The sequence below is a fragment of the Brienomyrus brachyistius genome, chromosome 18, assembly GCF_023856365.1.
Source record: "Brienomyrus brachyistius isolate T26 chromosome 18, BBRACH_0.4, whole genome shotgun sequence".
NCBI classification, from domain to species: Eukaryota; Metazoa; Chordata; class Actinopteri; order Osteoglossiformes; family Mormyridae; genus Brienomyrus; species Brienomyrus brachyistius.
Genome location: NC_064550.1, coordinates 22,663,628 through 22,677,365, shown reverse-complemented (window position 1 = coordinate 22,677,365; position 13,738 = coordinate 22,663,628). Strand labels below are relative to the sequence as shown.

Sequence of the window (13,738 nt, the reverse complement as noted above, 5' to 3'; positions counted from 1 at the left end):
CTTCCTCCTTGTCCTGGACCTGTGATCCCCCCGGTTCCGCCCGATCTCTAGAACCCCGCTTTTCCGTCGCCCCAGCAACAGAACCTGCCATTGTTAAATATGCAAGCAGCTGCCGAATCATGTGTTACACATGTGTTTGGCTAAAGGGCCTGGCTGAGGAGGGTAAAAACTTACTGATGATCCTTTAACACCCTAAAATATCAGTGGTAATGCCTCCGCCCATCAAACTTTAGCCCTGAGTGCTTGTTTGCACGTATCATACTCTTCGAAGGCCACTCCCCCTGTCTCCGTGGGTAAATGTGACCCCCCCCCCATCACTCCTCAGCAGAAAAAAACATTGTGCTTGCCACCACTCTCCTGCATCACTTCCTGTTTCCTGCCACGGGAATCTGATCTGAACAAAAGGCGTGAAGGGCAAGAGTGTCTTCTTATTTACTGTCATTTGTAAGACGTGGTTTCGGGTTTTAACAAATATGTTATCTTCCTCTCTATTGTGTGTATGTGTGTGTGCGCATATGCAGAGGGGGGGGGGGTCTGCTTGCATGGTTAAGTGCAGCGTGCAAACTCCAGACCTGTTCCAGCGTTGGGTTTTCTGCAGGGCTGCCGCTCATGTTCTCTGTGTTCATCTCCCAGGGCCCGGCCGGCCCGATCCGGCCCATGGGCGTCGGTGAGAAGCGGCACTCGGTCCAGCACGCCACTGTGACGAAAAGCCACCCCCCTGCCTTCACTGCAGCCAAGCCCTCGACAGGAAGCAGGTTCGGGTTCCCGGCAGGGCGCCCCCTGGCGAGCCTGAGTTCTCCTGAGTGGACCGCACTGAGGAGAGGCGGCTTCGGGGATTTTGATAGTGGCCAAAATCTGTAGCTTTACAAGCATCCTGCTGGGGTCGTAGAGAGCAGCGAAACCCCGCCCCCCACCCCCCCCCCCCCTCAATTCTGATTGGGTGTGTCTCTGGGGCTCTTACAGGAAGCCACGCGGCGAGGCGAAGAAGTGCCGTAAGGTGTACGGGATGGAGAAGAAGGACATGTGGTGCACGGCGTGCAGGTGGAAGAAAGCCTGCCAGCGCTTCACGGACTGAGCAGGGCCCCGGGGCCCGCAGAGATGCGTTGGGCCAGACCCACGGAGCCCTGCGACCCTGCACTTCTGCCCCCCTCCCACCCCCACTTCCTCTTGGAGGAGATGGAGACCCTTCTCGTGATGAAACCCCAGTGCCCCCCTCCCCCCCCTGCCCTGACACTCTGTGTGCCACACCACTAGGGGGCGACCTTTCTCTGGCCAAGGAATACAGGAGGCATACACTTAGAAAACAAAAAACAAAAACAGATTTTTACAAAAAAAAAAAACAACAAAAGAAAAATTTGAGAAAAAATGACATATTTGCTTGAGCATCATTGCTTTTACATGTCGACAGTTTTTGGGGAATGTAAACGCAAAAGAAAAACGCCTACCTGACTCAGGCGATTAATCTGCAGTCTGCTGGTGTGGATTTTCTGATTTTTCTTGTCTTCGCTGAAAGACATTAATGGTGAAGATTTTCAATAAGCTCTTTTTGGATTCAAACAAAGTCCTCTTCCTGGTTGTCTGATTAATTAAGCTACTTTTTCATTTATGATCTGAAATGAATTTACATTTGTAGTCTGATACCTTGAAGCATATGTGAGGGTCTTTCTGCAGAGGAGTGATTATTTGAGCTGTTTCTTACCTTAAGCTGTTGGTATATGCGCTCAGGTGTAGCCCCATATTGGCTGATACCTGACAGACTCTTCATTGTAAATGTTCTCTGCCAGTGTTATGGTTCTTTAACGACCCTAAATAGAACATTCCAGGTCTGTTCCTGCTGGCCAAGTCTCGATGTTACAAACTTCATGACTCCTAACTGAACTTTTTAACAATTAAATTAATTTTGCTATGAAGAACACTGCATCACACTACAGTTACAGCGGATGATTTGGAATTGAATATGCTTTCCTGACGTAGGATATTCATTTGTGCTTTTTCAATTTTCGAGTGATTATCCTACAAAGTTCCAAACTCATATGAGTCCGCAGGAGCGGATTTCCTGCTTCTGCCCCCCCCCCCCCCATACCTGTAAGTGGCTTAATTTGGCTTCATTCGTCCCATAAATAGACCTTTGTATTTAAATTAAGTTGTCCTCGCCATACCAAACCGTCTCCTACGCCGTTGGTGACGGATAACGCGATAGGTGGATTGATGTATACCAACAGTTTTGACGGAAAGAGACAACGGAGAGTCTTTTTTAGGGTAGCGCCCTGTGAAAATCGTACAGTTTATTTCTTTTATGTTATTTTTTAAATTACTTGCTAAAATAATTTTCGTCAGCCGTACTTCTACCAAAGGAAAAGTCGAAGGCGTTCTCTACTTAAATTCTGAGTTCCTAAATTGCAACAAACGTTTTACATTCCGCCCAGGAATCCGTTATTTGCAAATTAAAGCTCCGATCTGAAAGCTGAACTCAGAAGGTTAAAAATTCGCTTTTTTTTGGGAAGCAAATAATATTTTTTTTAAAGCAAAGCTTTCAAATCTTTCTGCTTTCTGTATCACCAAATAAAAATTAAGCTTTCAGACCCGAAAACTGTTTTAAGGAAAATTTATATATATATATTTCTTTTTCTATACCTCTTATGTAGATTTGCACCTTTTCATAATTTTCACTGAGTTCTTCATGTAACTGCAAGTCCGCTTTTGATTTGTGGTATATGTACAGTAGTGAAACTTGTTAAGCTGAACGTCGGGCTGTTGCGGCATATAATCACAAGAACGGAAACGAAATGTTGTCTTGACAACTTTTAGCGTTGAAATGCAAGGTAATTGTTTGTCTAAATACGGATATGAAAAGCCAAGTTAGAGACTGCTGTATTTTTGATAACACGGTATTTTTGTAACATTATGCAGATGCAGTATTATGATTGTAAATGGATTATTTTTTTCTTGCAAAACATTATAGGAGATTTTTAAACGTCTGCTTTTCGGGGGCCATTTCTTCGTTTGTCGTGATCCGTTTAGAAGCAATTAATTTTTTGTGGGATTGTCACCATTCGCTGACTGGATTTGGAAATTTTCTGGCACTGAATGGTGCATCCTTTGCTTAGTGGCGCTGTAACACATTTATACAGTTACAGAAGCCTGTTAAGGAGTTTGTCTCTTATTGAAATCTATGCATTATTGTTAAAGGGATTATTTGCTTCCCATAAACATGGCTTGGTTTGATATTTGACTCAGTATATGCGCGGGTACCATAATCAGCCGTTTGATCTCATCAGCCCAAGTTTAATATCTGCTTTAACTCAGTCTTTGCCTGTGTCGCTTTCTGACGTGGCTTAGCCCTTGTGTATAATGACTCAGTTACTCTCATGTAATTATTTACCGTATTTACGCCTAACAGTGTGCGTGTCTGTGAGCCGATGTCGCTCCCTGTCCTGTAGGGTCTCTGAGCTGTGAGTACCGGGGTGCTGGAGCGGAGAGGGCACGCCCCCCCCCCCCCCCCCCCGAGCGGAGACGGCACGCCACCTCTTAGGCGTCCCGTCGCTGTCTCAACACTGGATGGGTGCTGACAATCGCAAGACAAAATCCGGACACCGGTGTTCTTTTTCGTTTTGTTTTGTCTAAGAAAGGGAAGAGTGGTGCTGGGTGGGGTTCAAAAAACAATTTAGCCCCAGCAACGGAGGCCTGTACCGGTCCCGAGTCCCCCACGCGCGCACACAGCAAACTGTGTCATGGCTGTGTCACGAGTCGAGTCGTCTTTGGAAAATTCACCAAGTGCCAATGGGCTAAGATATATATATGAAATATAAACTAATTGAATTGCACTAACTTGTACTGCACAAAGAAATGTTTTGTATGTGGAGTTTTTATATACAGCATTTGAAGAAATTAGTTTCGGTCGTCGCTGCCTTTTTATATTAAAAATACCCAGAAAACATTTTTTTTTATTGTCTGCTTTTTAGGGCGGTGAACTGGTGATAGAACGGTGTTCCTAATACAGAAATTGAGCTTTGTGTATAAAAGGAAGTTTATGCAAGATGCCAGTTCTGCTCCCTGAAGCCAGCGTTTCCATGCTTTGTCGCCATGGTCTGTCCCAACCTTGGCGGGGGCTGCGTTCACACTTCGCTCTGGTTTCATAAGTGTGGTGGAAAGGTGTTTTCTCCTTAAGCTGTGCATTTCCTCGGGAGTTTCAGTGTTGTACACCATTTCGGATATCCTATATATATTTTTTTAACCTGTTTAATGGGGAAAAAAGTATCTGGGAATCAGTACACAAGGGAAAGACGAGCTGGTTGAAACAAAGATTCGCCCCAAAAGAGGATTTCGTGTATGGGGAAATTAACAGGTTCGTTTAGAGGCAGTGACGATTCGCAATTAAAACGTATGTTTGGCGTTTTCTTACGGAGATAAAGAAACACGCGATACAATTTGCTTGTTTTTCTTTTTTTTATTTTGTAATATAAAATGGAAACTTTTAAAGATTTTTGCAGATTTTTTAAAGCAGTTGAAAAGTTAAAGTGAAGATAACTTGTAAATATTCAGTGTATATTTTGGGATGGGGTGGAACAAACAGTGATGAATGTATAAAACATCAAAAAAGAAGACTTTTCTATCTTTTTTCCCCGCTCTTTCAGATGTTTCTGTGAATGTTTTGTAGGCCTTTGTTACGTTACTTTCTGCTGCATTTTTTTTTTTTTTGCTTTAATGTGGTTTTTAATTATCTAAATCACCAGCACGCTTCGTTCCCTGTTATCCTGCTATGTTACCCTGTCGGTCCTTTCTGTTGGCCCATGAGCACACGTATTACAATGGCGCTTCTGGTCCGTGTTGTTCCGTGTAATGATAAACGCATTATTTCTCTGTCTTCTAAATCCTTTTTGTTGTTATCGATAGGCAGGACCAATTCAGATTTTGTGTGTGTGTGTGTGTGTGTGTGTGCTCCCAAAACGGCTGCGCGTGTCCTGCCCCTGACATTCCAGTCGGTGGGTCGCACGTGTCTTTGCGTCTGTCTGTAGTTGAGTGCGTATAGCGTTCCCCTGCACCCCTCCCTCTTCTCATGCAGCGGGCGGCCATAATCGCGCTGTTGGCGCCCTCTAAAGCCCAGTCAGGATATTAAGCTAACCAAACCAAACCAGGGCGCACCCAACAGAAGATGTGGTTCACGTTTGGTTCATGTTTTATCTCTTTTTCAATGTGCATAACAACACAAAATCAAACCAATGGACTTATACTGATTTGTATGGCAGCTCCATTGAGCGCTAGACTCTTGAATCTGTGCTTCTGCCGTTTCTGGTTTAAGTGCTTTGTGTTACTGCATTGTTTCTTTTCTGAGAGATGTGCTGTCAGTGTTTGAGTCACGGACTCATGAGAAACTGGCATCGTGTTGTGATTGTACTCAAATGGCCGAGTGTCGTTGGATCAGTCTGCATTTCCGATACCACTTCCGTGCTGTCAGGTTCCCTGACGGACTCCGCGGTTTCACTGGACTGTGTTGATGGGGCCATCGGTACAGGGCGGAGCCGAATGGGTCATCTTTGTGACAGCCAAAAACGTAGAACCAGAATTCTCTTCCAGTTGGATAATCACATGGTTTTTAAATAAACTTGTGTGGAAAAAAATGTCGGTGTTCGTCTAGTTCATTGGGGGGGGGGGGGGGGGTTGTACATTGCAGAAAGTACTCTGTTGTCTCTCCAGATCATGGGAAGTGAACAAACAAGAAAGAACAACGGTGTTTGAAAACCAAAACGCAGAACAAATACTGGCGCCTGTTTGATCTTGCTGGGGTGACGGTACTGAAGTAGCGTCTGTCTTTGTAGGGTCAGAAGAGACCCTGGTTTTGCGTCTTACCTCATCACAAGATCGCTTTCACGTCGCAGTTGAATTGCTGGGACGATGCAAGTTTTCTGTCCGTTTTCCCCACAATGTGTTAGGAAGACCACTCGCTGTTACTCTGTCATAATGGGACTCTTTCCATGCCGCAATACTTACCACAACGACTCGGGGTGCCAAAAGCAACAGCGATCTACAGTCTTACCTTTTGACATGTGAAGACAAACCGGAGTCGCGGATAATATGCGCATGTAATATGCACTGCCAGCACAGACACCCCAGTGAAATGTAAAGGTCACAACTAACTCTACTTGTTTTTTTTTCCTTCCCTATTTGTTTATTTTCTGCCACCTGTTAAAAGCTTTCATAACGGGGGTCTGTCGTTCAAGTGTGACTCAAAACCACGGAGAAATATTCACCTCTGACAAGTCCTTATTGCGGAACAGCTGGCGGCCGCAATACAGGCTTCGGCGGGGGTGTAAGCGAGAAGGGCGTGCTGGGAGGGGACTGGGATTTTTAGGAAAGAATTGCCGGCGTCGAGGCAGACAGACCTGCTCCCGGAAGCTTTACTACCACTCTGAATCACCAGAGGGTTTAACCTCGTTAAGGTGCACATGTGTTTGGGGAATTTGACGCGTTAATTAAATATCAGCGTTTTATCAAATAGCAGGGCGCATTTCGCATTTTTTATTTGTTTGTTTGTTTATAAAAGAGGTTTTCTACAGGCTCACTATTCTCCTGCAATGTTCACTGCCTCTCATGTGACACTGATTGCACGCAGTTAACATTGTCTAGCCTGTGTTGTCTTGCCCTGGGTAGGATGATGAACAGAATCACGTAACTTGGCGACGGGAGTAAGACATGTAGAAATTAATTTTGGTGAGGTTATCAAACAGATCTGGGGACACACTCTTGGGGAGGGTGTGAGCTCTCGCGTCAGGTCCGGATGGGAGCTCTGGTATTTATATGGGCCTGAGTGTCTGTTTTCGTTACTCAGAAAGGATCGCGTAGTTAAGGGTTGCCAACTTTAGTCAGGTAGCTGGCGTGAGATTTTCAATTCGAGACGCGTTTACATGTATGTAAAACTTTTATTACTTTGTAAATATTCTGTAGGGTTTGCAAACTGCCCCAAACACTTTTGATACAGCTAGTTTTAAGTTTAGAATGGATTCATGTACATTTGTTAGATTTATTGCGTGAACGGAAATCAAAAAGCGTGAGTGTGACGCCGGACGCCTGGACGAGGACAGTCTGATACAGAAACAGAGCGAGTCTTTTTTTCAGCAGCAATTTCCAATTTATTGAGACTGATTGGTTTTGCGAATAATAGTCAAGCTAATCCCACTAACATGGAGTTAAGAAGAGACGCAGACACACCACGGGTGCGCCTTCAAATCTACACGCGTTTCATGTTTCAACTAGAAAAAAATGTGATGATCAGTACTATCATACATATACAGAAAAAACAGTACAACGCACCGTTATCTTCATCCACTAATTGCGATAACTAAATCGGTTTTCAATTATTCAACATTTCTTCATTGCAAACACAGGTTGATATAGTTATAAAGTCAGTATCATAATGAACTGTATTCCTCACAGAGAACTCTAATCGCTTCAAGTGTGATCCTTCTCAACCAAGGACTTCTTGAAACGTTTTGGAAAAAATAAATAATATATCATTTATATATAATCATTTATATATAATGTGAAGGTATACACACAACACTCTTAGTAAATAACAGAATCTAAAATTAAAAGAAGGAATTTGAAATATATAGCATAATCTAGAAACAACCATATCTATGGCTTCATGATTTGCACATACGTACTGAATCAAGCTATACGGGTAAAGAACTGAACTTAATTTCTTATTAAATACTCTTTCCGTCTGTAATATTGCAAATAGTTCCAGTTTGCATTATGTGAGACCAACCAGAGGTGTGCAGAGGGTCCAGCGGAGCTTTGGTTTAACAGAGGAACAGAAGGGCGCACTGGGAGCCTCGTGAGCCGGCGGTGGCCCGGCTCCTCGCGCCTGGCGGTACCACCGCGGCCCGCTATCCCGGTATTCCTTTGGAAAGCCAGTCCGACTCGCTGCCTTGTAAACAAACCTCTGACCAGCTTCCATGTTTTTGCAGCAACCAATCTCAGTTACACCACTTTAACATAGGCTATATCATTCGGTATAAGGAAGGGAAAGACCCTTAAGTATTAAGAAGGAATATATCCAGGCACATCTACTGGGCTGAATTAATAATTCCTGAATAACAACTGATTCCATCATTTAGTTTAAAACTCTGTAATTTAGTCAGTTAGTCTGCATGTAGGCATTTAGATACAGCGAGTTATACAGAGGTAAAAGAAACATTATTCTGCATGGTTTTTGATGGTCAAAGCACCAGTGGTAGACTAATAATAATTATATTACTCATAACATTAATAACGATTTCTATAAAAAATACTAGCTGTACACTAATTTATATATTTCAGATATTTTTATCATCAGCAATAAAACATTTTGTGGAATTATGTCACGTTTTCCCCGATATATTTATGTTGATTATAAACGATGTATAAACAATAAATAGTTTTTTTTGTTGAAAAAAAAAATCCCAGTGCCGAGTGTAAATATGTATTAAGACTGAGGATCCGAGTTTCACATTGACCAGGGCAGGGCGATACAGGAGCTCGTCAGTGGGGCCCGCGGCGATAAGGCCAGGATCGCGTCTACTTATCCGGTTCAGTTTGTGCTTGACACAACACTAGCCTGCTCCACCACTCTAAAATCCTCGCGACATAAAAAAAACCCAATCCGAAACAACAGTCGCTCATATGAACCCCTCTCCGCTTACAATTCTCACCTTGACGCATGCGTAACGCATAGAACTTGAACCGTCAAAAACCGGAAAGCAAAGCAAAACGAATTTCAAAGCTTTGAACCTGCACACCATCTGGTCAAACAAAAGCACTTAATGTATACAACGTATGTTAGTTATTTTTGGTATAATATTCATTATTTAGTGTATGTTAGTAATATAGAAGCATGTGCGGTAAGAGCATATATCTTTCCGACAATACATAACCAATAAATTAGCATTTCAAAAAAATCCTCTCTTTGCAAAACAAATACAAATACAAAAAAATAATTACAACAAAAAAAGCATAGAACTGGCACAATTAAAAAGTTTGAAAGCCACACGGCTTTGCTGTCCACAACAAAGGCGAAGTATAAAAGCTTTCTTTTTACAGATAGAAAATATTAAAATGAAACACGTAATAAAGCTTAGCATCCAGCACTTAATAAATCAGACCGGTCTCACTCCCAATGTCAAATATCCTGGCACAAACAGAGACGTGATCTCAAAATAAAAATAAACTACACAACAATAACCATTTGTGCCTTTAGGACTGACTGAACTGAGAGGAAGGAATGTCTCATTAAAAAACAGTTATTCCATTTAAAACAACGTTCAATAAATAAGCCCTGGAATAAAATCAAAAGTCACTTCATAACAGCCCACTTAATGTATTACATTTCAAGCAAAGCAGCTTGTTTTTTTCTGTTTTTGTTTATGTTTTGTGACTTTTTTTAAGAGGAAAAGACATCAGTAAAGGTTTCACTCGGAAATAAAATGAGACAGCTCCCCCCCCCCCCCCCCCCCCCCCCCCCCCCCCCCCCATAAAAAATACATAAACAGGTGCATATCTGAACAACAAACGTAAATATGAAAATTAAGTGAGTAAAAAATAGTAGGTCCATGAACATTTGCGTTCTTTATCGAGGAACACCGAAACACCCCCAGAAGAGTGAACCGGGGAGAGAGACAGGAAGAATATTAGATAATTAAACGAGTCTCTACAGAAAACGGGACTGGCGCCCACATTTCTGTGAGCCAGCGATCTCTGGGGGGACCGCAGCTGATCTGGACCCTCCACTCCTCCGTCCCCCCTCCCCACCCTCCCACGTTAAAAAAAAGGGTGGAGTGTGAGAGGTTAAAGGCAAATTTAGTATTCCCTTACCCTCCCCCTTCACCGGGATGGAGACTGTGGTCCGTCTGGAAAACAAAACAAACAGATTAAGAGCAGCCATCATCTTCCATCTAATGACCAATTGCCACAGAACGAAGGAGTGCATGGGTATTACTGCTCTCAGATCTCCCCATCTCTCTTTCTGTCTCTCTCACATTTCCCTCTCTTTTCCCCTGGTACACATCATACCAGCTTAGGAGCAAAAAAAAAACTCCTCATGTCTGTCACCGCTGATCTTCACTGCATAATATTTGTATTTACAAATGTATTTTTCCACGTTCCTTAATAGCAATTAATAGAACCGCGAAATCTGGCAGATTCTGGCAGAGGAAAAAAACGTTTAAAAAGGCAAATCTGCAGAAATATAGATAACAGTCATTAGGACATATATCCTTAAGGTTGGCGTGGTAACCTAGTCCTCAGTGTAATTAAAATAAAATGTAAACCACGGAATCTAGGAACTGATAGGAATCTGTTTGACGTTAAAGTGCAAATCTGGGGCAGTTTTCAGCAAGACAACGTGCGTAAAACCGCTGAAAATTACCAGACACCTACAGTTTTGCAATACAAACACACCCTCGTATCGGGGGACGGCTTACTGCACGGCCGCCGGGCTGCGCGCTTCTCGTTTTAAAAAGTAAAAGCGTCATCTCTCCGCGACCGGCGACGGCGAAGCCCCGCGTTCACAGAAGACACGTGAAAAGCCTCCGGGGCCGGCGCGACGCGAAATGCCGGAGCGACGCTCAGCATCACCTATCTGACTCTCCACGGAACACTTCTTCGGAAAAAAAACAACAGAAACGAACGAACTGAAAGTAGCCAGCATCTCCACCGACGCAGATGAGATGTCGCACCTGGCGTGGTCTCTAACGTTGTGGGGTCTTCTCCTCAGCCCTGGGGCTCTTATCATACGAATTTGAGATTCCACCCAAAAATAAGAGCTGGACTAAGAGATCCCGGTGAAATCTTTGTCACTACCAGCGTGGTTCTCCCCTTCCTGTGCCGATCGCTCTCCTCCTTGTCATTGTCTAACATGGCGTCCGGTGAGACATTCCTGAGTGGTTCTTCCACTTGCTGCCATCCTCGTCCCCGTCCACGTCCCCCATCATCTCCCCGTCGGCCAGCATCTCCTCGTCGCCGTCGGTGGGGTCGTCCGGAAAGCGGTGATCTCCTGGGTACAGGTCCTCCTCGGGGGAACCCTCCTCGCCCCCGTCGCCGCTCTGGTCCAGCAGGGCGGCCATGCCCCGCCCGGAGCAGTCCTGCGCAGACGCCGTGGCGACGGGAGCCGTGCTTGATGCCAACACTGGCGGCCGACATGAACACGCGGCTGCACACCTTGCACACGTACTTCTTGTCCTTACTGTGCACCTGGCAGGGTGGGGGTGGGGGACAGGACACAAACATTCGTTCAGTTTACAACCCATTGTGTAGTAATATTTATTCATGAGCCGTTACTATTGAATTCCGTGCAATAGCCTATTTCCCCCTTAAATTATTTGCATTATTACTCTTTATTGTCATTTACTATGTATTGTTATTGTGTATTAAAATGTTTTTTGCGGGTTTAAATTATGTGTTGTGCTGCTGTGAATATGTGGTTTTCTTTGGGATTAATAAAGTATCAATCTTTCTGATGTCAACATACCTAATCTGAGGACGGACAGAAACACCTAATGTTGAGTGAGATTTTCAGTTTGAGGCAAATATGCACACACACGGTCATTTACATGTATGTAAAGTCTTATTACCTTTTAAATCGTCTGTATGGTTTGTAAACTACCCAACGCTTTTGAATGCAGCTAATTTTAGGTTTATATTGAATAAAATAGATTTTGCCGTAGGATGTCTTGCTTGTGCCGTGAGTGTCACAACGGATGCGTGAGAGTTGTTAACCCTGCATACCAACACGTACAAACATGCATCCACTCATAAAGCAGATAAACAAAAACGTTTTTCAGACTAAAAAAAATATTTACAGAGGTGTTCTTGGGGAAGTTATCATAATGCCAACCATTTTCTAGGTTCGTTTTTTTTTCTTGTGGAGACACGTACACATGAAGTTAATAAACAGAATGTATTGGTACTCCCGTTTTTTTTTTTTTTTTGGGGGGGGGGGGGGGGGATGCCCCTATTTTTCTTGGGTTTCTCACATTATCCACTTTCATATATGCAAAATGTACACATACATACACACAGAACTGGTTAGAAAATTGAGAACAAAGAAAATGTTTTGACACTTTTTAAGATAACATTTAAAAAGATGTTTTTTCTTGGGGATATCCCCATAATATCCATATTTATATTTATGTGCGCAGAATGTACAACACGCACATTATACAAGCGTTATAAAAACCGATAATTAACAAAATGTGTCAACACTTTTAGTTTTCTAAGCGGGGGGGGTGACATTTAAAGATAGGGTTATTTCTCATGGGTATGTCCCCACATGTAATTTATTAAATGTTTATTTTTCTCTCATAGAGACATTCCGCCGTTGGGGAATTACGGGCTGAGTCAGCTCGGAATCTGCGTAAATATGATTTAGTCGTCCCACGCACCTGCCTGGCTAGTCAAAAGAGAAATGTACTCAAAAAATAGGAAATAATCACGCAGAGAGGCAATTATAGGAGCCATCTCCAATCTTCCAGAAATAAAATAAACACTGGAATAATTAAAATCCATCCCGGGATATTTTTCTGCAGCCCCATTAAGCCTATCTCGCGGCACCCCGGAGAGAGTCCTGCCGTTAGTAACGCGCGCTGGGTCCCCTCATTACCGGGGCTTGCTGTGTACGGCGACCGCTTTCGCAGTTAACAGCTGGGTGTGAGTGACACAGATGCGGCTCGGGGCAATCGGGTGGGGGGGAGGCTGCACAGGAACCACGGAGTGTCACAGAGGAAGTCGACCTGTGCCCCGACGCAATGGCATATTGGGGGAAAACGCTGGGAAGTCAGTAGGGGCTCACTGGGAAGCCTGCAATGAATGCGGCAGGACAGGTTTTATCCTCCAAGCGGCCAGTGCCTGCTGTGTTTGGAAGACCCCTGATATGCCGAATCCTCCGCGGAGGCCTTCCGCCAATCTGGTCACGTTTTAGCAAAATCACGCCCCACCTGAGTGTGTCCTCTCCCATAAAGCTGTAGGGTGACACCTTTTGCGATGAAGGAGTGCCTTTAATCTTTTACAAACCAAAGCACATTTTTCTGTTTGTACCACAGGAAATGTCCACACACTGAACTGGAAACTCAGTAGTGTAGCTATGTGCCTATATTGTTTTCCCTGAGGACCAGTAAAACAGAGAGTCATCACAGCATTAACAGGCATGGCCGTCGCGGGAGTCCTCTCTGCTGCCCTCTAGTGGCACCTTGCGGCACTGCACCTACCAGCGTATGCCTCTTCATGTGCTCGCGGCGGGTGAACTTCTTGCCACAGATCTCGCAGGGGTACGGCCTCTCGCCGGTGTGGGAGCGCATGTGCTCTTCAGGATGCACTGGTGCATGGCAGAGAAGCTGCAGTACGGACACTTGAACTTCTTCCGGATGACGGTGAAATCGTTCACTGCGGGGAGGGGGGGGTGAGAAAACACAAAGAGAGTGAGCTTAATCCTCAGGGGTCGAACTGTCCACCTACCGCTGCTGTCAGAACCTGGGGGCGATTTCCCCCCCGTCGGCGTGAAATGCTCGAGTGGAGTGCCCTGTTTTTCGTTTGTTTATTTGCAGTCTCTTAAGCCAATTATCCTCTTGGTCTAGACCTGCACAGAGTTAAGACGCCATAAAGAAGGTCAAGCCCGCTGTTCTCACCGTGGCCCGAGTGGCAAAGCCCTCTGTGTGGCAGGGCGACAGAAGGCCCGGCACCTTTCATGCTCACGCGAGTCTCTTTTTTT

General features: G+C 44.3%; 2 protein-coding genes across 4 annotated transcripts in view; one reads left to right on the top strand and one right to left on the bottom strand.

Annotated features, from left to right (window-relative positions):
- Positions 1-4,698, top strand: part of LOC125712629 (zinc finger protein 704-like) — a 34,134-nt gene extending 29,436 nt beyond the window's left edge. For all 3 annotated transcript variants that reach the window (XM_048982880.1, XM_048982879.1, XM_048982881.1), the window contains 2 exons: positions 634-755; positions 964-4,698. In XM_048982880.1, the coding sequence (XP_048838837.1) occupies positions 634-755; positions 964-1,075 (234 nt within the window). In that variant the 3' untranslated portion in view covers positions 1,076-4,698. The remainder of the gene's footprint in view (positions 1-633; positions 756-963) is intronic.
- Positions 4,699-9,501: 4,803 nt separating this feature from the next.
- Positions 9,502-13,501, bottom strand: LOC125713176 (zinc finger and BTB domain-containing protein 46-like). The gene is made up of 2 exons (XM_048984132.1): positions 13,239-13,501; positions 9,502-11,226 (listed from the first exon to the last, which is right to left on the bottom strand). Exons 1-2 carry the CDS (start codon positions 13,326-13,328, stop codon positions 10,765-10,767), a joined length of 552 nt encoding a protein of 183 aa, XP_048840089.1. The 5' UTR covers positions 13,329-13,501; the 3' UTR covers positions 9,502-10,764.
- Positions 13,502-13,738: the final 237 nt, after the last annotated feature.

Bases quoted from the DNA above. Each gene is read 5' to 3' on its own strand.
- LOC125713176 (XM_048984132.1), bottom strand. From the start codon at position 13,328: ATGCGCTCCCACACCGGCGAGAGGCCGTACCCCTGCGAGATCTGTGGC. The intron at 11,227-13,238 runs GTAGGTGCAGTG...CCACCCTGCCAG, and splicing joins ACATGAAGAGGCATACGCTG to GTGCACAGTAAGGACAAGAA.